Source organism: Macrobrachium rosenbergii, chromosome 26, assembly GCF_040412425.1.
Source record: "Macrobrachium rosenbergii isolate ZJJX-2024 chromosome 26, ASM4041242v1, whole genome shotgun sequence".
In the NCBI taxonomy this organism is placed as follows: Eukaryota; Metazoa; Arthropoda; class Malacostraca; order Decapoda; family Palaemonidae; genus Macrobrachium; species Macrobrachium rosenbergii.
Window position 1 is genome coordinate 47,183,110 of NC_089766.1, and position 25,365 is coordinate 47,208,474.

At 38.5% G+C, this 25,365-nt stretch overlaps 1 protein-coding gene across 1 annotated transcript; it reads left to right on the forward strand.

The window, feature by feature from the left end:
- The first annotated feature begins 641 nt into the window (after nt 1–641).
- LOC136853156 (uncharacterized) lies at nt 642–24,085 on the forward strand. Its single transcript, XM_067128471.1, has 3 exons — nt 642–1,205; nt 21,406–21,475; nt 22,077–24,085. Exons 1-3 carry the CDS (start codon nt 1,141–1,143, stop codon nt 22,212–22,214), a joined length of 273 nt encoding a protein of 90 aa, XP_066984572.1. The 5' UTR covers nt 642–1,140; the 3' UTR covers nt 22,215–24,085.
- The last annotated feature ends 1,280 nt before the right edge of the window (nt 24,086–25,365 follow it).

Below are 25,365 nucleotides of genomic sequence, written 5' to 3' on the forward strand. Positions count from 1 at the left end.
ATGGAATCTAATATGATTTCGAAGTGTCATGTCAAGAGAATCTTTGAAGTAGAAGATAAATTTACATGCAAGATTAACTATTTGTTTTGTTTCTCTTACAAATAATACATATTTTATACGTCATTTTGGCTATTTGACTATAATATATATGTGTATGTGTGTGTGTGTGTGTGTGTGTCAGGTTCCAGTGTAATCGAAATTTATTTAGATATATATATATATGTTTTAAATTTTCTTATCGTCGAGAAAAAAATGTTTTTTTATATATAATTTTATCCCGGTGATGACTGATTGATTGATTGAAAATAATTATCTGCAAAGACTGATTGATTGATTGAAAATAATTATCTGCAAAGACTGATTGATTGATTGAAAATAATTATCTGCAAAGACTTGGTATTATGAATCTCTCTCTCTCTCTCTCTCTCTCTCTCTCTCTCTCTCTCTCTCTCTCTCTCTCTCTCTCTCTCTCTCACAGTCATAGATTCTTAACTGTCCTTGTCTCTCAAACGGCAAATTATGTGCCTCGCACATTTCAGTCCCCAATGATCCATCGTCCCGAATTATATTCAGCATGTTTTCCCTTTGTCCCTCCTCCTCCTCCTCCTCCTCCTCGCAAGCCATCTGTCTGTCCCTGGCAACGCCGTCTTGGCCCTGAGAAGGGCCTCATCACAGCCAGCGCGGTGGGCACACTCACTCATCAGACGAAGCCACAGAAACACACTCTCTCCTCCTCAGAAACTCACCTCTCCTGCCTCCACTCATTTCCCCTTCGACTAAGTCTCTCTTCGCCCTAAATCCTCTTCCCCCATCCTACCCATTAATGCCCGTCCACAGCGCCTCGGTGCCCAGAGACAAGCGGGAATCCAAAAACAAAATACGACGCCGGAAGACCCCCAACTGCTGTAGCTGCTGAATCACGTGTCCTCTGGGGCAGGCAGGCAGGCTGTTGTACAGTAGGATCGACGACCGTGGCTGGCTGGCATATCTCGTCGTTTAAAAGGTCCTGCGGTGAAAGTGGTTCTCGGCGAAGCTGCCTGGTGCAGGCTGTTGCTGCTTCTCTCTCTCTCTCTCTCTCTCTCTCTCTCTCTCTCTCTCTCTCTCTCTCTCTCTCTCTCTCTCTTTAGCCGCACCGTGGCCATGATTGGCGCCAGTAGGCAGCAGTTGCTAAGAAGAGCAGCCCGCGTGCAGCAGTACGTGTGCAGGTTGGTGGTCGCGGTTCTGTTCGTATTCTGAATGTTATTCGTCTGTATATAACTGCGATTTTAATTTTTCTTTGTATTAACAGTGACTTAATTGCTTTCCTTGTTCTGTGTCGTGGTGGTCAGTGATATTATGCTAAGTGTGGTAGGGTGATTCACCGATATATATATATATAGGTCTATATATCCAGTGGTTGTTTTTTAGTTCTAAAAATGGCCCGAATTGGTATTCTCCTTCAGAATGTGGTGTGGTAAATATTATCCTTAATTACGTGTAAAGTGATTTCAGCTGTTTCTCATATGTGCAACTTATTTCCATATAGTGATATTTGACGTTTGTAATGGCCCGGTAACAGGTTAACGTTCCAAGTGTCATTCTGAACGCGAATTGGTTATTTTCCGTAGTTCATTCAGCAATTTTTAATATGTGCATTGATTCCTGTCGGTGATTCATGTGTTGATAAAAGTGCTATGATTCAAACAGGGGTGTATGCAAATGAGTCAGTGGAGTGACTTTTGAAATTTATTCTTCTCACGCGACTGAAGTGAATGGATGTACCTTGACGGATGTGGCCAGGGGAATACTTTCATTATCATCTCTGGTGAACATCGGTGCAATTTCCTTTTAAACCTCGAAACTAAGTGTGTCCAAGTGTCGGGGACAATGCGTCTGTGTTCTTTGATGATGTGAAGCCAGGTAAATAAGTTGACCAATCAATCAACAGTCGCTGTATAGAAACTAGAAGCTGTTTCTCGTTCTGCCTGAGTGCGTTTGGAAAGTTTTTTTTCAGATTGAAGTATCTCTTCAGATGTCCGTGTTATCGTGAAATTCTTATTCTTTTATTTCTACTGGGTCAAAGATGAGTTAATTAAAAGGCCAGCCTAGTGCCCATTACTAGCCCAGGCCCGGAGAAAACGAGTAAAGAAAAAAAAGATAATGGAAGGGTGTGGTTTTTGTGACAATCGTCAGTATTTCCGTCAGGCGTTTGAACGGAAAGTTAACGACGGCTTAAATGTTCCATTCGTTCTTTGTAGCCTGAACGTTTATCCAAATATATATATATATATATACATATATATATATATATATATATATATATATATATATATATATATATATATATATATATTCTCAAGGCACAGTGAATTCAATATTAAACGGTTTTATAGCTTAATATTTATGAATAAATTAAAAAATCACGTAAAATCTAAATGATAAACAAATCAGTAGGCTTTGAACCAGCGTCACTGCGAGGCATTCACAGCTTACCGCCAGCTGCCGTGACCTCAAAGTTTGGTTTAGGAATTTCCCCATTGAGAAGTAGGTTAATCATTCATATCTCTTAAGGAGGTTGGCCTAGTTATTTTATTATTATTATTATATATTATTCAGAAGCTGTACCCTATTCATGTAGAACAAGCCCACCAAAGGGGCCACTGACTTGAAATTCAAGAAGCTTCCAAAGAATATTAAGGTGTCCTTTAGGAAGAAGTAAGAGGAAGTAAAGGGAAATACAGAAAGAAGAGATACCACTTATTAAAAATGAAAAATAAATTGATACATAAGTGTAAAGAGAGAATATACAATTTAGGCCGATGGCCAAGCGCTGGGACTTACGAGGTCATTCGCCGCTGAGAGGAAAATTGACTGTAAAAAGGTTACGAATTGTAACAGGAATCAATTGTTAGAAGTCGATTAAGGAAAGTAATGTGGAAGAAAGAATATGAACGGAGATACAGCAAAAGGAACGAAAGGGGTTGCAGCTAGGGGTCTAAGGAACGCTGTCAAGAACCTTAAGTAAATCCCTACAGTGCACCGCGTTAGGCGCGCTGACGGCACCACCTCCCTGCGGGGATCATAATGTTTAAAATCGAGTTCAGTGCGGTTCTCGCGACCTATAACTCGTTATATCCAACGGCTTAAATGTCGCGTCTCATTGATTTGAAGTGGATTATTTCAGTCTTTTTATTGGTTCGTGTATTTGGTGGGAATTAATCGAACGAAATATATAATTTTTGATAATATATTCACTCGGTTAGCGAGTCATTCCTTAGTTATAAGGACGGTGGGTGGCCGGTATAAAATCACGGGAAAAAGTCACATTTTTGGCCAGGAAAAAAGTCACATTAATTTATGGTGGCCAGCAATAAAGTCACAGTAAAAAAAAAAAGTCATTTTTGGCCAGGAAAAAAGTCACATTTTTGGCCAGGAAAAAAGTCAGATTTTTGGCCAGGAAAAAAGTCACATTTTTGGCCAGGAAAAGTCAGATTTTTGGCCAGGAAAAAGTCACATTTTTGGCCAGGAAAAAGTCAGATTTTTGGCCAGGAAAAAGTCACATTTTTGGCCAGGAAAAAGTCAGATTTTTGGCCAGGAAAAAGTCAGATTTTTGGCCAGGAAAAAAGTCAGATTTTTGGCCAGGAAAAAAGTCAGATTTTTGGCCAGGAAAAAAGTCACATTTTTGGCCAGGAAAAAAGTCAGATTTTTGGCCAGGAAAAAAGTCAGATTTTTGGCCAGGAAAAAAGTCAGATTTTTGGCCAGGAAAAAAGTCACATTTTTGGCCAGGAAAAAAGTCACATTTTTGGCCAGGAAAAAAGTCAGATTTTTGGCCAGGAAAAAAGTCACATTTTTGGCCAGGAAAAAAGTCAGATTTTTGGCCAGGAAAAACAGTCACATTTTTGGCCAGGAAAAAAGTCACATTTTTGGCCAGGAAAAAAAGTCACATTAATTTACGGTGGCCGGCAATAAAGTCACAGTAAAAAAAGTCATTTTTGGCCAGGAAAAGTCACATTTTTGGCCAGGAAAAAGTCACATTTTGGCCAGGAAAAAGTCACATTTTTGGCCAGGAAAAAGTCACATTTTTGGCCAGGAAAAAGTCACATTTTTGGCCAGGAAAAAGACAGATTTTTGGCCAGGAAAAAGTCACATTTTTGGCCAGGAAAAAAGTCAGATTTTTGGCCAGGAAAAAGTCACATTTTTGGCCAGGAAAAAAGTCAGATTTTTGGCCAGGAAAAAAGTCAGATTTTTGGCCAGGAAAAAAAGTCACATTAACTTATGGTGGCCGGTAGTAAAGTCACGGGGTAAAAATTCACAATATTTCCTGGAGATCATTATCTTTCTGATATTTACAGTCTTTTGTTTATGTTTGTACGGTAATACCCAACGGGCTAGTACTAAACACGCCGCAAAGGTCGATACATACCGGGTTTAAATTAAAACCCTTGGGGGTCACTATCTAGGAAAGATTATTGTGACTTTTCCTGTTAATCACATTAATTAATATGCTTTCACGTCCCAGCATTTCTCCCACCTTGAATATCGCTTTTCATTCAGCTGAGCAGAAGTACTTTCATTCCTTTTACTGTACCTCCTTTCATATTCTCTTTCTTCCGTCTTGCTATCCACCCTCTCCTAACCATTGATTCGTGGTGCAACTGCAAAAGGTTTTCCTCTTGTTACACCTTTCAAACCTTCTACTCTCAATTTCCTTTCCAGCGCTGAATGACCTCATAAGTCCCAGTGAATTTCAAGTCAGTGGCCCCTTTGGTGGGCTTGTTCCATATGAATAGGGTCCATCTTCTTAATAATAATAATAATAATAATAATAATAATAATAATAATAATAATAATGTATGACTGAATAGAGGAAGATGATTTGGCAAGGGTTTCAAGGACAAGTTTGATGGCCGGCGAGCGAGGCATTAAGCTATAAACCTTGTCATATACATCCCCCCCCCCCCAATCGTCTCCGTTCGTCCACCTACCCCATCCCCCCACCCGGCCCAACCTTCCCAGAGCACCTTTTAAATTCGAATATAACTTAATATAACTGCCATCCCCTCCCCCTCAACATATCAGACATTTAACGATATTCTTCTAGCTGTCGCGACTGCGAGCAGCGAAGGATTTGTCGTATACCGTTGTCATAACGTAGTCGTTACGTTACGCCAGTCTGGGCCGTTTTCCCGGTGACGTAGGAGGAAGAGATTTCTGTTATAATGTCTGCAGGTTTTGTCTGTGTTAGAGATAAAGGCTGAATAAATCCAAGACCATTTTAAATGGTATATCGTGTATGGTTATGTTTTCTGTAGCCTCGACTTCAAAAAAAGTCAATTGAACGATGATAGTTTCATTTAGTTGCTATGTTGTTTTTCGTGGTTGTTTAACCATTTCGCCCATTCACAAACACATCATTTTTTATATATATATATATATATATATATATATATATATATATATATATATATATATATATATATATATATTAGTTGGCTCAGTGGCCAGCTTGCTGTAAACATGGAAAAATAGTCTCGCTAGTCACATAACCTTGAGATTAGAAGAACCACTTTCGAGTCGTTGAAGATTTACAGGAAGTCAGTTTTAATCGATTTTTTTCTATTGGAGTATTATCTTTAAGCACCAGAAATCCTGCGAGGAATCGTGGAACATGATAACACCAAGTATAATGAACTGGGTGTTACTTTGGAGATAAGAAACGCGTCACCGCCAAGGTTGTAGTACTAAACATGCCGGAAGCTCCCTGGGACGCCGTGTTTAGTACTAGTCCCTCTGGTTGAAAAGTTATATTAATAAACGATTTCTTTGATTCCCGAGGGGGCTAGTACTAAACTATGCGTCACATTGAGCTTCCGCCATGTTTAGTACTAGCCCCTCGGAGTAGGTGACGCCTAGATAACAAGCCAAAGCAGTTACAGGCTTATATCCCGCGGAAGGACGTCTCCACTTCCTGTAGCGTTGACCTCCATAGCTGCCATGGTGGGGCGTGGCCGTAGGATCTCTTTGCCATAATAGAACTCTTAGGGCAAGATGTTGGACCCTATTTCAACGTCCTTCTTCCTCCTCCTCCCACGCTCCTACTCCTCCCACTCTCCTACGCCTCCTCCTCCCACTCTCCTACTCCTCCTCCTCCATCTCTCCTACTCCTCCTCCTCCCACTCTCCTACTCCTCCTCGCCCTTATTTATATTTAGAAAGGGAATTTCAGCGGAACTTTGGCAAAGAACCGGAAGCAATGGTGTTCTTAATGTATGCAAATGGTGTCTAATTATATATATATATATATATATATATATATATATATATATATATATATATATATATATATATATATATATATATATATATATATATATATATATATATATATATATATATATATATAATTATAATTATGCTGCACGCGTGAGATTGGTGTCGTAACTGATCGTGACGCGTTTCCTTGCCTTAAATGTTATGCTTGCTTTTCAAACATAAAATATATTACTAAGCCTTTCCATTTGTCATTAATCGAAAGTTTGAGTAACTTTGACGTAAATATCGGCCCTCCTACTCAGATGTTATGAACGTCCTTGCCAAAGGTTAACGCTGCCAGTTATGATGTTATTCTATTTTTACGTAATACTGACGAACGTGAGAACGAATACACCGTTATATAGAATTTGTGAGATAAGAAGTCGCCATTGGAATTTGATGTATCGTAATACGCGGAAGCTCTTAAGCGGTGCCTACCCTACGGCGTAACCTCGTTGGCTCGCCCAGACTGTTATCAGACTCGCCCAGACTGTTATCAGACTTCTCTTTTAGTTTTCTGTACAAGAAAACTACTGTGCCGGCTTTGTCTGTCCGCCCTCAGATCTTAAAAACCACTGAGGCTAGAGGGCTGCAAATTGGCATGTTGATCATCCACCCTTCAGTCATCAACCATACCAAATTGCAGCCCTCTAGCCCCAGTAGTTTTTATTTTATTCAAGGTTAAAGCAATCGAGTTTTCTGTACAGCCGCTACATCGCATAATCAAGGCCACCGCAAATAGATCTATCTTTCGGTGGTCTCCGTATAATGCTGAAAGAGCCGCGGCCTATGAAACTTTAACCACGGCCCGGTGGTGGCCTGTCCTATATCGTTTCAAGACGCGTCATTATGGCTAACTTTAACTTTGAATAAAATAAAAACTACTGAGGTGGCTAGAGGGCTGCAAATTGGTATGTTCGATGATTGGAGGGTGGATGATCAACATACCAATTTGCAGCCATCTAGCCTCAGCAGTTTTTGAAGATCTGAGGGCGGACAGAAAAAGTGCGGACGGACAGACAAAGCCGGCACAACAGTTTTCATGTACAGAAAACTAAAAATGACGGATTAGTTTGTGGTTTGTTCCGTAATGGTGTGAAACAGCGTGGTAAGATTTTAATTTTTTCCTTATTGGCTTAGTACAGGCAAGAGAGAGAGAGATTGAGAGAGAGATTTCCGAACATGACGCAATATTATCGTTGCTTTCGTATGGCCTCGGTGAAAGAATTCCAGCGAAAGAGAAAGTTCCCTGTGGTCCACCTTTTGCGTTTTAGGGTGACTGAATGTGGTAACCGTGTGTTACAAGTGTAAAGCTTTTCTTTCGTACGTTTGTGTTGTGTTTGAATGAACTGAATTGATTTTCGGGAAACCCGATTGTGGCCAAAGAGACTTCGGCTCAATTTTTACTTGTACTTTGTATTACATCTCGTGTAGCGTTAGGTGAGGATTGAGTAACGATGACGTCACGCAAGGTTTTACCAAGGGACAGAATGCCAAAACGAACATGCTCCTGACGAATTTAGAAAGCCGGTGAGATGTGGAAATTCTCTCTCTCTCTCTCTCTCTCTCTCTCTCTCTCTCTCTCTCTCTCTCTCTCTCTCTCTCTCTCTCTATATATATATATATATATATATATATATATATATATGTATGTATATATATATATATATATATATATATATAAAAGCTGTGAGATATAGAAGTTCTCTCTCTCTCTCTCTCTCTCTCTCTCTCTCTCTCTCTCTCTCTCTCTCTCTCTCTCTCTCTCAAATATATATATATACTAAATATATATATATATATATATATATATATATATATATATATATATATATATATATATGTGTGTGTGTGTGTGTATGTATATAAATACAGTGTGTATACATATATGTATAAAATGTGTGTATATGTATTGTATAAGTGAGAGAGAGAGAGAGAGAGAGAGAGAGAGAGAGAGAGAGAGAGAGAGAGAGAGAGAGAGAGAGAGGGATAGTGACATTTAATGAGCGAGTGAGCGTGGCTATATTTAATTTAGACTCATAGGCCAGGATGTGAAGCAACGCAGGCCCCATTATTATCTGCCGAAAATATCTTGGGGGTTTTGCTACTGAATCAGTCATTTTGTGTCCTTGCCTGCAGTTGCCCTTGCAGCTTTTATTTTTTTATTTTCTCTGCAGATTTCATCAGATTTATAAATTGTGTATGTATGAATGTATACTTTTAGCTACAGACATTTTTATTCCCTAGGTAGGTAGGAGGGGGTGGGGAGGTTGGCACTAGAAGGATACCACAGCCTTTTGGTTTTTCATTAATTTTTTTTTAGGGTCAGGTTGCTACCCCCGCGTCCTTTATCCTTACTTCCTAACAAGCATAAATTGAAGGCTGCATCGCTAGGCCAGGGCGCCCATTTTGGCTAATGACACCTCCTGCATTGTGGGTGGTGGGTGGCCAAATCCATAGTTCATAAGACTAATTTTTTACTTGATGTACTCTTCCATTATTATTATTATTATTATTATTATTATTATTATTATTATTATTATTATTATTATTATTATTATTATTATTATTCAGAAGATGAAACCTATTCATACGGAACAAGCCCACCAAAGGGGCCACTGACTTGAAATTCAAGCTTCATCAAAGAATATTAAGGTATTCATTAGGAAGAAGTAAGAGGAGGTAAAGGGAAATACAGAAAGAAGAGATCCCATTTATTAAAAAAGAAAAAATAAATTAATAAATAGATAAAAAAGTATTAAAATGCAAGGAGAATAGCATCAGGGCAGTAATGCATTGCACCTTCGCTTGAACTTCTGAAGAAGAAGAAGTTCCAACTGCACGACATCCTCAGAAGGGAGGCTGTTCCACAGTCCAGCGGTGTGAGGAGGAATAAAGGACCTCTGGAACTCTGGAGAAGTTCGACAGAGAGGCAAAACATTCTCTGCACATTGGTGCTTCTTCTGTTCAGTAGATCTGGTGTCTGTGTCGTCCTCTGACCAGGGAAGCTAGAACTCAGAGTCATGACTCACTGTCAGGTGTCCTCTCACCTGTGTCACGGGCCAAACGGTGCTTGGTTTGGGCAAGTGTCTAGTGTAAGTGGCCCCTATTGCAAAACACCTTGCTTTGAAAGCATTGCCCACAGAGTGCTAAATCAAGTTACAGAGCGGATTGCGTTAGTATCATCATAATTATTATTGTTGGTTGTGGTGATTTTGTTGCTTCTGCTTAAATTATTTTAATGGCATGGAATGTAGAATTTAGGTCATAGGCCAAGCGCTGGGACCTACGAGGTCATTCAGCGCTGAAAGGGAAATTGATATTAAAAAGGTTTTAAATATGTAACGGGAGGAAAACCTCGCAGTTACAATATGAAACAGTATTGTTAGGAGAGAGTGGAAAGTAGGATGGAAGAAAGTGAGAATAAAAACGAAGGTACAGCAAAAGAAATGACAGGGGTTGCAGTTAGGGAACACGGAAGGGACGCTTCAAAATCCCTTGAATTGTGTGAAGGTTTTATGATTGATTATGAAGCATCTTTCATATTATAAAATTACTATAGATATAGATATAGGGGCTATTATTGAATAAGGTAAGCATTATCATTCATTTTCAGAGATCACGTGAAATATGTATTTTTACTTGTGTATACGCTTATGAAATTGGTCCTGCTTAAGTTTGGGTTTATTGTATTTGAAAGTCCATATCTCTCTCTCTCTCTCTCTCTCTCTCTCTCTCTCTCTCTCTCTCTCTCTCTCTCTCTCTCTCTCTCTCTCTCTCTCCTTTTAATTGTAGGGTTTTAGTTAATCGGAGATGATAAGGAAGAATTCTTATAAAGGCATTGTGCGTAATATATAATTTTGATTTCGTGTAAAGTTAAAAAAAAAAAAGAACAAAGCGGTAAACTCTCTCTCTCTCTCTCTCTCTCTCTCTCTCTCTCTCTCTCTCTCTCTCTCTTTAATTCAGAATATCTGTAGAGGCCGTTGAAACTACCTTTGTCAGCGTAACGAGAATATTGAAACCCCGAAACGACCTTATGCAAAGGCTATATGATTTCTCTTTGGTGTTGACAAAAAGCATTGCAGATTACCTTGTTATTGTTATTCCAAAGTTATTCCAAGGGCAAAATCACCTAAGTGTTATTCCCACGTGGGGTGCACTGTAGGCACTACTGAAAGGTTCTTTGCAGCGTCCCTTCGGCTCCTAGATGCAACCCCTTTCGTTCCTTTTACTGTAGCTCCGTTCATATTCTCTTTCTTCCGTCTTGCTTTCCACCCCCTCTAACAAGTATTTAAGAGTGCAACAGCGAGGTTTTCCTCCTGTTACACCTTTCAAGCCTTCTACTCTCAATTTTCCTTTAAGCGCTGAATGACCTAATCACAGGTCCCAGCGCTTGGCCCTTCGGCCTAAATTGTATACTCTCTCTCTCTCTCTCTCTCTCTCTCTCTCTCTCTCTCTCTCTCTCTCTCTCTCTCTCTCAAGTGTTATTGAATGATATTCCATTGTTTATTCTCTCTAGTCTGTGTATGTTCTCTCTCTCTCTCTCTCTCTCTCTCTCTCTCTCTCTCTCTCTCTCTCTCTCTCTCTCTCTCTCTCTCTCTCTCAAGTGTTATTGAATGATATTCCATTGTTTATTCTCTCTAGTCTGTTATGTTCTCTCTCTCTCTCTCTCTCTCTCTCTCTCTCTCTCTCTCTCTCTCTCTCTCTCTCTCTCTCTCTCAAGTGTTATTGAATGATATTCCATTGTTTATTCTCTCTAGTGTGTGTATGTTCTCTCTCTCTCTCTCTCTCTCTCTCTCTCTCTCTCTCTCTCTCTCTCTCTTAAGTGTTATTGAATGATATTCCATTGTTTATTCTCTCTAGTCTGTGTATGTGTGTATGTGAGAGAGAGAGAGAGAGTGGACGGTGGTATTATATTTTTTATATATACGCTCTATAGGTATTTATAAACACGCCTGATATTGATTTTAGCGCACGACGGTAATATAACATTTAGACTCACAAAAAGTAAAAAAATAAAAGTCAGAAATTGAAAACGAGCTAAATTAAATAAAAAGAAATCAACTCTCATAATTCCCTCCTAAGTCACTCCGGTATTTTAATCTTATCTTTCGCCCCTTGCGAGAGAATTATCTTTCGATAAGAGCAACCAGCGTATGTAGGGTAAAAAAATGTTTAAAATTATCTTATCTTCTGAACCTTAAAATCTCTAATCTTATAAAACTAAGAATCGAATGGACGGATCAGATCACTTCCTGAGACTGTAGATATTTTCACTTTCCTTGAAGAATTATGTCAGTGTCGTAGAAATAAAGACTAACTAGTGCTATTTTGGCTTGTTATCTGCGCGTCACCTACGCCTAGGTGCTAGTACTCAACATGGCGGAAGCTCCCTGGGGCGACGTGTTCAGTACTAGCCCATTGGGGATCGAAGTATTATATACACCCATTTCTGTAGAGTGTGGTCGATAAATTATATTAATAAACGATATCTTTGATCCCAAGGGGCTAGTACTAAGCATGGCGGAAGCTTAATGGCACGCCGTGTTTAGTACTAGCCCCTCGGGAATCAAAGTATTATACTGTATATATATATATATACACCCATTTCTATATTGTGTGGACGACAAATTACATTGCTAAACGATGCCTTTGATCCCCGAGGGCTAGTACTAAGCATTGGGGAAGTACTAGCCCTTGGGTGATCAAAGCATCATCTACACCTATTTCTATATTGTGTGGTCGACAATTTATGTTAATAAAATATATCTTTGGTCCCCGAGGGGCTAGTACTAAACACGGCGTCCCGTTGAGCTTCCGCCATGTTTAGTACTAGCTCCTCGGAGTAGGTGACGCGTAGAGAACAAGCCCAAGTAGCACCGAGGAAGAACTGGATTTGCAGTGTAGAGTTTTCTGTACAGCCGCTACAGCATATCAGCAAGGCCACCGAAAATAGATCCATCTTTCGGTGGTCTCGGTATAATGCTGTATGAGCCACGGCCCGTGAAACTTTAACCACGGCCCGGTGGTGGCCTGTCCTATATCGGTGCCAGAAGCACGGTTATGGCTAGCTTTAACGTTAAATAAAATAAAAACCACTGAGGAGGCTAGAGGGCTGCAATTTGGTATGTTTGATGATTGGAGGGCGGATGATCAATATGCCAATTTGCAGCCCTCTAGCCTCAGTAGTTTTCAAGATCTGAGGGCGGGCAGAAAAAAGTGCGGACGGACAGGCAATAGTTTATTTTTACAGAAAACTAAAAAGCTACTGGAGGACATGAAGTAATATCTACGTAAGCTCTGCCGAGGGACATTTTATAGATTGAGTGATCAAAAATATTGTTAAGGATGTTTCGGAGGAGGAAATTTAAATGGAAAATTAGAATAATAAAACTGATATTTTAAGATCGTTGGATGGTTTCACGTGAAGAATGCTGTTTAATATCGAAAAATTGCGTCAGTTTGTGTCTGAGAATTTTAATCATTTATATTATATACAGTATATATATATATATATATATATATATATATATATATATATATATATATATATATATATATATATATAATATATATATATGTATATATATATATATATATATATATATATATATATATATATATATATATATATATATATATATATATATTACTAAAAGGACCTCATTCAAACTGGATGGTATCTAATGGAGTATTTATTCAGAAAAAGTTACAAGCTTTCTTGGGCAAACAGTCCACATTAACCAGTTTGAATGAGGTTTTAGTAATTCTACTATTGCACAAAACAATTGTGTATGTGATATAGTTAATATTATATATATATATATATATATATATATATATATATATATATATATATATGTGTGTGTGTGTGTGTGTGTGTGTGTGTGTGTGTGTGTGTGTGTGTGTATTTAGTTGAAGAGGGTAATTTACAGAATTTTTGTACATGACGTAGCTTATCACTCTCTTAAATTCACCATTAAGTCCAGAGTTGTGTAGATTGCTTTCAAGATAACAAAGAGCATTTGATAATGATTGAGTTAATTAGACTTGACCAATATTGCTTTGATCATTCAGAGTTGGTATCTGACCATCTTTTTTATCATTCAAAGTTGGTATCTCACCACTTTTTTTTTAAAGTTGGGCGATCTCCAACAGTCCTAGAATTGCTAAACGTTCTTATTATTAAAGTTTCTGATCAGCCAGCTCTTGCAACCTTGCCTCTTACTTCATTATGCAACGTGAAAAGAATCTTCGTTGCTCTGGTGCGCTTCTTGCACGCCAACAAACCCTACTATCATAATCTTAACGTAAAAGTGATTATAACAACGACTTAAACCAGATGTATCATAAATGATAACATTTTAGCAAAAAGGAAATCCCTTCCCTCTTCCTTCCCCACAAGGTGAAATCTTATCAGGAATGATAACAAACGTGAGGCAGCTGCGTTTGCATTGTTGTTTTGACATCCATGGCCCCGTGACCTGAATATCGGCGAGGGCCCTTAAAGATTAGGGCTTGCTTTGGGGCTGTTGGGCCTGCATGATTTTGACCCCTCCCTCCCTCCTCTCCAACACACACACACACACACACACACACACACACACACACACACACACACACACACACATATTCTCCTCCTGTATCGTTCAGTCACCCGCAGGTGAAAGTTACAGTCTTAAGTGCTATACTGGTGCTTGTTGGGTGTTCAGACGATCTCCTGAGGTGGGAAGGCTCAGAGGTGTGCGTTTGCGCTGTATCTGTTGGGAACGTACTCGTGCGAGTGTAATTCACCTTTCTTAAACACCTTGTTAAAATATCGATACTCATGGGGCACGATATGAGACAATTTTGTGTCTTATATCTCTCTCTGGTTTCAGAGCAGATAGCACAACGTCGCAGCCGAACAGATAGAGTAGATGCCTGTCCGCTCTGCTGGGAGGTGCTCTCTCTCTCTCTCTCTCTCTCTCTCTCTCTCTCTCTCTCTCTCTCTCTCTCACGTGCGTACTGCATGTCACGGTTGGATGTTTGTGCAAACCCTTGGCACTTGGCAGAGTTTCCTAGGGGAAGCTCAGACTCCCCCCAATTTAATCCCTTTTATATATACACTCTTCTCCACAATACTGCAAAATGTATGTCTCTGTGCAAAATTTTTAATACCAAAATCAGGTATTCGCAAGGACGGTCTTGTAATTAGGTGATGAGCGCATGACGGCTAGCAAGGCCACAACAGACCACGGTCAAGGTCGTAGACATTTTTGCAGTATGCGGGGCCACGGTCCATGCCGGCTTGCCACCAGTATATTTAAATGGATAACCCGTTATTTGTACGCATTACCACGATTACTCAACAAGTTTTAGGCGGAATTATTTATTGAAAAACTTCGTAGGGTTAAATGGTTGGTTGGTTAGTCATAATACGCAATTTCGCACAACCTCCACCGGTTGCGAAGTGTTGAGTTGCCGGCAATGTTATCCTACTAGCAGTCAATTGTCTCCAGATCTCAATGTTTTATTACAATCAATACCACAATCTCTCAATGTTTTGTCGTTTAGTAACGATTATATACCACAATCTCTCATTTGCGTCATTGCTTACCCTGTATTTGAAACTGTAATGAGAGAACGACCGTAAAATTATAAAATAACATGAATCGACAACTGTTGTATGTGGTTCTAGCGGATGCCATGGCGTAGAATTAGGAAGAAAGTATTGTTTCGATCGTAGGGCGTGAGGTTTTTATTTTTGTGTGATTATTTGGCTTGTATATAACATTTTTTTGTTACAATTGAAGGCATTACCTTTATTTTTAATACATTGGATATATAGAAATAAGAGCCAACCTTGTTTATGATAATGGCGGGTGCGATGGTGTAGAAATTATTATTGTTTTCAATCGTATGGTATGAGAATTTTATTTCTGTATGAATATTTGGCCCGTATATGTATAAATATTCTTATTTTTTGAAGGAGTTATTACTATTAATCTTAATGTATTAGATACAGTATATAAAAGGGAGAAATTTTTTGGTTCTAATTAACGAAACCACCAGATTTATGTATGAGTATTTGGTATGTGTGTATATGTATATATATATATATATATATATATATATATATATATATATATATATATATATATATATACATATATATTTTTTTTTATTAAGTTTGGAATGCTTTATTACCAATTTTTTAATATATTAGACATATCAAACCAAGAGAGAGAGCCATTTTTTTTGCCTCCTTAATAACGAAACACTACCTGATTTCTGTAATGAGTAGTTTATATATATATATATATATATATATATATATATATATATATATATATATACAAACGTTTTTATTACGTTTGGAAGACTTCATCACCAATTTTTAAAATACATTAGACACATAAAACCAAGAGGGAGCCAATTATTGGATTATTTTGGCTGGAGAGAGCCATTTTTAGCTCCATAAATAACGAAACACCACCGGATTTCTGTAATGAGTAGTTGGCCTGTTTATATATATACAAATATTTTCATTACCTTTAGAAGACGTCATCACCAATTTTTAAAATACATTAGATACATAAAACCAAGAGAGAGCCATTTTTTGGATTATTTTGGCTCGAGAGAGCCATTTTTGAGCTCCATAAAGAAACCCCACCGGATTTCTGTATGAATAGTTGGCCTGTATATATATATACAAATATTTTCATTACCTTTAGAAGGCTTCATCACCAAATGTTAAAATACATTAGAGAGAGCCAATTTTTGGATTTTTTTTTGGCTCGAGAGAGCCATTTTTGAGCTCCATAAATAAAGAAACACCACCGGATTCTGTCCGGTGGAAACTCCCCGTCGGAGGAGGGGCAGGAGGAGGAGGACATCTTCCAACGTCGGCTGCAACGGCGACGGCGACGACTTCGACGTCCAGGAATGTGATAGTTACTCTAAGGAAGTTTTAATATTCATAACCGGTTTTTAGTTGAAGTTTTCTCACACAATAACACACAGGAAGGTTTGTATAATCATGGCGGTTGTTTTTTCCATGTTGTGAAGTTGGAATGTGTCCGGTTGTGGTTGAAAGTGGCGTTCCAGTGTCTATGGTGTGTTTGTGTGTCTGGAATGTACGTAAGTTGGTAGGCGGTAATTGCTGGAAATCTGGAATATATAGCCCGGGCTGTATTGCTATAGTTGCTGTGAATCTGGAATAGGTAGATTTAAGTAGTAGCTCCTGGAATGTGTTATATATGTTGCTGTAGTTGCTGGAAATCTGGAATGAGCCTCTATGTATGATTATTACGATTGCTGGAAATCTGGAATGAGCCTCTATGTATGATTATTACGATTGCTGGAAATCTGGAATAGGGCTGTATTTTAATGATTGCTGGAAATCTGGAATAGGACTGTATTTTAATATGATTGCTGGAAATCTGGAATAGGACTGTATTTTAATATGATTGCTGGAAATCTGGAATAGGACTGTATTTTAGTGTAATTGCTGGAAGTTTGAAGTGTATATTGATATATTTGCTGGAAATCTGGAATAGGACTGTATTTTAATATGATTGCTGGAAATCAGGAATAGGGCTGTATTTTAATATCATTGCTGGAATTCTGGAATAGGGCTGTATTTTAGTGCAGTTGCTGGAAGTTTGATATACATATTGATATAATTGCTGGAAACCTGGAATAGGGCTGTATTTTAATATGATTGCTGGAAATCTGGAATGGAGCTGTACTTTAATATAATTGCTGGAGTATAGCCTATATATTAATATGATTGCTGGAAATCTGGAATGGAGCTGTACTTTAATATAATTGCTGGAGTATAGCCTATATATTAATATGATTGCTGGAAATCTGGAATAGGGGTAGATTATAATATAATTGCTGTTGGAAATCTGGAATGGGGGTATACTTTAATATAATTGCTGGTAATCTGGAATATTTAATATAGGCCTGGTTGCTGGAAATCTGGAATAGACATTAGCCTAATAGCTACAGCTTTTTTGCATTTATTTAACCATATTTTATCCACAAATGTTCATTAAACTAAGGCACTTTGGGCTAAGTAGCCCAACGTGTCCGTTCTCTCTCCCCGCGTTTTACCCCACCCAAAACCCCACCCCGTTCCCAAAGGGTCCAAGATAAAGGTGCGAGTAGTAGCTCCGCGACGGCGATTTCCTTCAAACTTGGCTTTTTATACAGCTTTTTGGTTCCTAATTAAGGATTTACCTTCAATTTTTGTCGCACGAATGTAATTAACCCGTAATTAACCCCTGAAGTCCATCCAACGAGGGGTTTCCATACGCGATCTTCGCGAGACAGAGCACGGGTGTATACGTCTGTTTCGAATGGTTCATACCCCGTCCGGCAAGTGCAATAACTTGTTAATGTATGGGTACCCAACCCCCCCCTGGGCTAGTACTAAACACGGCGAAGGGACATTCCGTTTGGCCGACGACAAACAAACGCACCGCCAGTATCAGAAGCCCTAAAAGTGTAGAAAAAACCAGGCGCGGGGCTAATACTTACAATTACCGATGCGAGGTTAATAATAATAACTGACTGCCAATAAACAGCACCACCTCCCTCATCAGCAACACTAAAAGTATAGGAAAACTCAATTTCCCAGGTAGTAGTCCATGCGGAACTGATCTACAGTTTTACCGAAACCTGGAATATATAATATAGGCCTAGTTGCTGGAAATCTGAAATATACATTAGCCTAATTGCTCCAGCTTTTTTCGTTTATTTAATCTTATTTTTTCACATCGCTCATTAAGCTACGGTACTCCGAGCTAAAGCCTTAGGCTTAAGTAGGCGAGCTTACGGTGGTGCCCAGTAATAGCCTGTTGTAGTGATAGGCTGGTTCAGACTTCCATTTTGCAATGAGGTTAGCCTGATAGGCCTAGGCTAGGCATAGGGGTGAGGTGCGAATCACATTTGGAAATGTTACCGTGGCTGAGAGATTTGGCTAGAGTATGCCTATCGCTCATACTTAGAGCAGATGACATAGGCCAGAGCGACCCAGTTAAAGCGGGTCCTGGTCGTTTTGGCTGTGAGTCATTTAGGCCGTAACATCCAAACTGGTAACTGGCCGAAATGGGTGTATTTAATACTTTGGCCTCCAAGGGGGTAGTACTAAACACGGCATCCCAAGGAGCTTCCGCCATGTCTTACGGCCTAAACTTCATCTGGCATAAAGTGACGGGCTAACAGGTTCATGGCCGAAAATAATAGGGCCTAATCGTCCCGAAGTCATAAAAGCTACTCTCAGGCCGTTCGACTGCTGTAATGCAGTAAAAATATATAAAGTGTTTGTTGGGAATTTTAGGCATAGTTAAATAAGCTTTATATTCAGTCTTTTTCTTTTAGCCTGTGCTAAATCTACCAGCAATTGGTAATAACAGATTAAAATTGGCTTATTATAAAAATATTTCACTTTGCATTTTGACTTTTTTGATGCCACTTGATCGTCGTTCTTCCTGCCCATAGGCTACTAGCTATTGTAATGCTTACTTTTTTTTTTTTTACTTGATTCATAATAACGTTTGTTGCTTCCTTTTATCACTACTAGTTTCCAGTAATGTAGAGATTTTAAAATTAGTTAATAGAGATTTTAAAAGCCTTTTTGAACTATTGTTAACCCATTAGACCAACGGACACCTCACACGTCTCAAACTGTCGACCTAACCGCTTCAGCGTCTCTCCTCACTGCTGGGAGAAAGGGAGCCGGTGACTGGTACGATACATGTACATGCGCTACCGGGGTCTAAGCGATGTCAGGCAGGGCAGCCGATCGAGACTACGGTCTACCCCAAAGCCAAATCAAAAAAGTCCTTCAAAGAAGGCATCGTGCTTACCCCATACAAAAAATGGGAAAAGAGCATGTTAAAAGAAGAAGAAGTTAACCCATTAGACCTCTCTCATATCCAGCAGTAAGGGAGAACCAGGCTGAAAAACTACGTCTTCAGGTCAAGTTATTTTCACACACACATACACCCCTGGTCTCCCCTTGTGCCATACCCCCCTTCCCCTCCTGCTTATAGTATTATTAGACATAGGGAAAGGTGAAAAGGGTTATAAAATCAAACAATTCTAACAGAAATTGTTATCAAATTCATCGGGTTAACATAAAAACCTACGAGGAAGTTAATGTCAAAATTGCACAAGCACATCGGAATCTATCAGACTCACTTTTTAAGCGTACACATAATTGAGCACTCTCTCCTAAAGACACTTCTTCGCAGGGAGGGAAACTTTACTGGCTACTCAGTGATGCCATATTCCAAAGAGAAAAAAAATTGATATTGTTATTCCAAACAGATAAAGATTATTTTTATATATTTATAGATTACTTTAATGAAAATGCTGAATCATTATTCAAGGCTGTTATTGGACTGACCTGAATGATTTGCTTTGATAAATGAAAATTGGAACAAGGTGAAAGATGCCCTGTAGGGGGATAGGCATCACTTAAGGTTCTTTGCAGCGTCCCTTCGGCCCCTAGCGGCAACCCCTTTCGTTCCTTTTACTGTACCTCTGTTCATATTCTCTTTCTTCCATCTTACTTTCCACCTTCTTGTAACAATTGATTCATAGTGCATCTGCGAGGTTTTCCTCCTGTTACACCTATAAAACCTTTTACCTTCAGTTTCTCTTTCAGCGCTGAATGACTTCATAGGTCCCAGCACTTGGCCTTTGGCCCAAACTCTATATTCAGTTCAACAATTCAGTTCAGGGTGAAAGACAGGTTAGGTTGCAAGAAAAAAATCACAACGGCTTTTATGGCGAGGACATGACAACAGCTGTATTTTCCTCCTTAACTGCAAGAAGATCTCATGCTGTTTGGCCAAGTGATGTCACTACTGACACAGATATCTGTAACTCAGGCACTGGAGACATACCACGCATGGTACATGCATACTTATACTGCAACGTCATGGCTTGACTTGCAAAACTGGTGTCGAGAAATTTTATGTAAAAAAAAAATAACCCTTCGTTATTTTGGTTGTTTATCTCATGGGATTTCTGTATGTAAGAACAATGTCTTACATTTCAGTGAAATACCTGAACATTTTATGATATATCCGATTATAAGATTAAAAGTAGCATATATAGTATCGGCTAGTTTGCAGATGGTAAGCAACCATAGGAATAAAGTTGCTGTTTGCCTTAGTTTCTGAAACAATTTACTCCTTAATGGTATACACAACATTAGGTTTATAAGGAACATTGTCCACTTATTTCACTTTGACAAGGGGTCACTCTCAGTAAGCTACAATTAAGCCCCTAAAGTATATTTGACAGATTTAAACCTGTGCACAGTAATTAGTGTAAGTCATAGTGGAGATTCAAGTTTTGATATTGTACCTTTCCCTTCAGCTAAGTACATTTCTTTACAAGTCATTCATTTTTAAGTTATTCTGCCAAGTTTTGAATCGACTTTGGTACTGAATCTCCTTTCTGAATGAGAAACTTATTTGTTTATATTCAGTATTCTTAAGATTCGGTCACAGTGAGTACTAGATGTCCTGAGTCAAAGCCCCTCTTCATGGGTCACTGTTCGATGGCATAGTTGGAACTCCTGTGTGTACTTGTGGTTTAGGTAGGGTATAGTACCTTAGGATTAGTTGGTTAGGTTGCTGTAGCATGCAAAATGTATTGGAGGAACATTACTCAGACATTGGGCAGGAACCCATGTTATAGCTTATATTTTTGCCCCCTTGATTTAGAGAGAACAGCAGTATAACATAATTATCTCAAGGCTTTTTTGCCAGCTCAATTCTTGAAGCTGAAGGCTGTGTTTTGTCAGATGACCTTGGGTTTAGTTGTACCAAATTGGACTTGATACTTGTACTGTCCATATTAGACTTGATACTTGTACTGTCCATATGATGTCTTCTGGATGGATTAATAACTGAGATTGTAGAATAAATCAGGCCTTTTGTTGATTGAAAGGAAAGTCCTAAATCGGCTATAACTCATGTATAACAGGAGAAACGAAAATGTGTGTTCAGCCTTGACGCAATGAGGAGTATAGATTCCCTATGCATTTGGAATTGCATTAAAACATTTTGTATATCATTCCTTCACTTAATAGAGACTTTCTTTCCAGACTGTTATTTGGAGACATGCTTGCTCAAGTTTCTCGATACCCACTAAGAGTACCCATGCGTATTGCAACGGTGAGTTTTTTTGGGTTTTGTATTATGTATATAGATTATAGAATGGAAGTTTAACTTATGCATTATTAGGTTTTTTTATGAAAATTTAATGTGATATTTGTTGTGTGGCTTTTCAGTCACTGTGCTTGCTTGAAAATTTTATGCTTGTGATAGAGTAAGCGATGTCATTGCTCTGTATAGAGGTTTTGAAAATGTAGGCGTAATGTGCTTTCAAAATAAATGTAGGTTCCTTGTGATTTGAAATATTACTTTGTACTTTGTAATCAAAATTTATCATGATTTATAAGGTGCTACTTTGTCTTGTTATCTGCAAGTCACATCTGAGGTGCTAGTACTGAATATGGCAGAAGTCTCAGTGGGACCTGTGTTTAGTACTAGCCCCTCGGGGATCAAAGATACCGTTTGTCAATGTAATTTGTTAACCACACGATATAGAATGGATGTACATAATACCTTGATCCCCCAGGAATAGTACTAAACACGACGTCCCAGTAAGTACTAGCACCTCGGAGGTGACGCGTAGATAACAAATCAAAGTATCACTGTTTATCACAGTACTGTGCACCCTCTCCATTCTCACACAGAATTACTTTTATTCCAGGGTGGAAATGGTCCCGTCCAGGGTGACCGATTCATCCAGCAGGGTGCCGCGCTCCTCGTAGGCCTGGGCCTGTGCATCTCTTCTTTTTCCCTCAAGAAATTGTCGGCCATGCCTGAGAAACCGAGACGCCTCCTCTAAAAGAGTCTCGTGTCTTCCTTTGTTTTCCCGACAGCATCATTTCGTGGCATGTAGTGAACTTGAATCATTTTACAGAATATGTATTGGTGCAACGTAAGACATTCATAACTCATCTTGAGGTACAATGAGATAGTGTAAGGTGATTTATGAATTCTTTTTGTTATTTATTTAGATAGTTTACTTACTATACACGATTCTACTAAAGTCTGAAATACCCAAATTGAATTTTAAGTTAGAATATTTAGTTATTTGTAATTCAGGTCGAAAGATTAATTGTGGAGTTTATGTCAAGAGGTGATAAGTATTTTGTAATGTTTAAAAGTATTTCAGTCTGTCAAGTGGTAGTTAGATCCTTTTTTTTTTTTTTATTCAACTATAAAGGTAAATTCACTCATTTATTTAGTATTTCATTAAATGCCATGAAATGTTTTACATGGTAAATTCACTCATTTATTTAATATTTCAGTAAATGCCATGAAATGTTTTACCTGTTTCCAACAAATTATGGATGACCTTGAAAAATGCAAGCATTTTTTACAGACTGATTTGATTATGCTTAATGGATTATGTTGTACATATTATCACATATAGGAAGACACTCTTTTCAGCTCATTGACATTTATTTTCGTCTACCGTTAGAACGCAAATGATTGATGATGGAACGCATTCACGTTGTTCCATACCATTTGTACATTATTTTGCAATTGAGACTAGGTTAAAGCATATAACCAGTGGATATGTTGTAGTTCTTTTATTCACCGTTATTTTACTTACCAGGTTGTAGGGCATCTTGTTCACACATGTATAACTACTTTTCATCAACCAAAGGATGCTGAAATGTATTGACAATTCAGCCATTTGTTGTCACCCATCTATAGCTTCATATGCAGTGCATTGACCCTCTTAATGTGATTGTTTTTGCAAGGTCATCATGACGGTGAAATCTGTATGCCTGTCAGTGTTGCCCAGTTTAAGCAGGTAATTGTATTGCCAGTTCATTTGCTTTAATTCTTGCTCTTAGCTGATAAAATTTTCTTCGTTTAGGTAGGTAGATGCTTATATATAGTGTAGGGTACAGTGAGAATGTAAGTGTTTGAAACGGCGTGAACATATGGCTGTAGTGCGTTATTTCTCACAGTACCTTACATGACTGTCCTAAGGTCTGTACATTGGTTTACACAGATACTTAGCGCTTGGTAGGGTTCTTGAATATCTTGTATTTTATTAAAAGTAGGCTTCTCTCCGCTAGATATGCATTATTTTTTCTGATACGTTCACCTTGTGATATGGTCATGTGATGTCATACACTGTATGTTATTGCATTGAACTTGCAGTAGGTGGCTCTATTAGGTATTGTGCAATAGGGAATGAACTTCTATTGGGAAATCTGTAATATATTGTACAGGTATTTTGATACTGCATTTGAATATTCATTCGGTCATCATTGGAGTACATTATTAGACACGCAGTTTAATTTAAGAGTTATAATCATCCTCGTCACATGCAATTGATCACCGCTCAGAATTTCAGTTCAGGAGCAACAGGTATCAGTGTATAGCAATCTCCTGTTTTGCTCTGCCTCTTTTTGCCGCTTTTTGAGTCGGAAAGTATCAGTAGAGGCAGATTCTCGAAACTAGACACACAAATTAGTTCTCTATTCCAAGCACATTTTCATCCATTTAAGTGTCGACTCAAGAATTCACGGTTCCAAATTGCACGTTGCGGTGCTGTATTTCTTCGCCTCACTGCTTTTCCGTTTTACATTGTCACTGTTTAGCATTTGTCAGTAGGACCAATAGAATGTCATGTATCATTTTAATTTTCTTTTAATTTATTTCATCACTGCTAACAATAAAGATCATTATCGAAAAGGTGTTTTCAATTAACATGAGTAGATTAAGTCAGTTTCACCGTAGGCGTTACTCGAGGTCCTTTGCGGTGTGCCTTCGGCCCCAAGCTGCAACTCCTTTTGTTCCTTTTACTGTACCTCCATTCATATTCTTTTTCTTCCATCTTACTTTCCTCAGCCTTCTCCTAACAGTTGGTTCATAGTGCAACTGCTTTGAGGTTTTCCTCCTGTTACACCTTTCAAACCTTTTACTGTCAATTTCCATTTCATTGCTGAATGACCTCACAGGTCCCAGTGATTGGCCTTTGGCCTAAGTTCTATATTCAATTCAGTTAAGTCAGTTTGGTGGTAAATGAGTAAATTATCATTATTATAACTAAAGTATGCTGTTTATGTTATAGCACTAGAGATACTGTGAAATATGAACTTGGCTCCATCTTTTCATGGAAGCCTGCCAACCACAGAAAGTATTTAAGAACTTCTTTGCAGGAGGAGGCCTTGAGAGTCTTGTGTTTTTAAAACCTGGACCTTGAAAAATTTTTGAGAAAAAGCCACACTTGAGTGTTTGAGCAAGCAAGCCTAGAATTTTCACTCGTACGATTCACGAATTATGTTTCTGTGTAGACACCACCCTACATACGAATGAGTTACGTTCCGAACGGCCACTTGTGTCTTGAATTGTTCGTAAGTTGGTCTTCATGCGTAGTTAAGTACAATATGATATAGAGTCAGTACAGTATTGTATGTTTTCCCATCCTAAAACAATGCATTACTGTATACTGTGCTTAGAATACTAAATTTATAGAGTACCGTACTTTATTAATACGAACGATAAATAAAACCTAAATAGATCGTCATGGTAACTTACGAGTGGCAAAGGGGGAGCGTTCTGAACACACTTTCAATTTACGATCACGTTTGTTTGTAACTTGAACGTTCGTAAGTAGGACAGTGTCTGTATGTGGATGAGAAGGGGTGAACAGGATGTTGCTGCGTTGTTTTGCACTCATAATGCACATGCTTTGAGTGTAACATGGGCAGAGGGATAACACCCAAGATAGTATGTGATAGCTAATGCTAAATGTGATAATTAGAAGACAGAGTGAGAGACAGACTTTGATATAGAAGTTGAAGAATTCAAGGAAAATACTGAGAGAATGGGAATTGGAAACCTTTTGAAAAACTAGTGGTAATTTGCTTGAATCAACATGCGGAACAAAAAAGGCAAGCGAAAGCAGTAATAATATGAGACAATGTAGGAGTCTTGGTATGTAGAATCTGATCCAAGCCCATTTTACAGCT

Excerpts from the sequence above, each read along its gene's own strand:
- LOC136853156 (XM_067128471.1), top strand. The coding sequence starts at position 1,141 with ATGATTGGCGCCAGTAGGCAGCAGTTGCTAAGAAGAGCAGCCCGCGTG. Across the intron at positions 1,206-21,405 it reads GTGCAGCAGTACGTGTGCAG|ACTGTTATTTGGAGACATGC; the intron begins GTTGGTGGTCGC and ends CTTTCTTTCCAG. Across the intron at positions 21,476-22,076 it reads TACCCATGCGTATTGCAACG|GGTGGAAATGGTCCCGTCCA; the intron begins GTGAGTTTTTTT and ends CTTTTATTCCAG.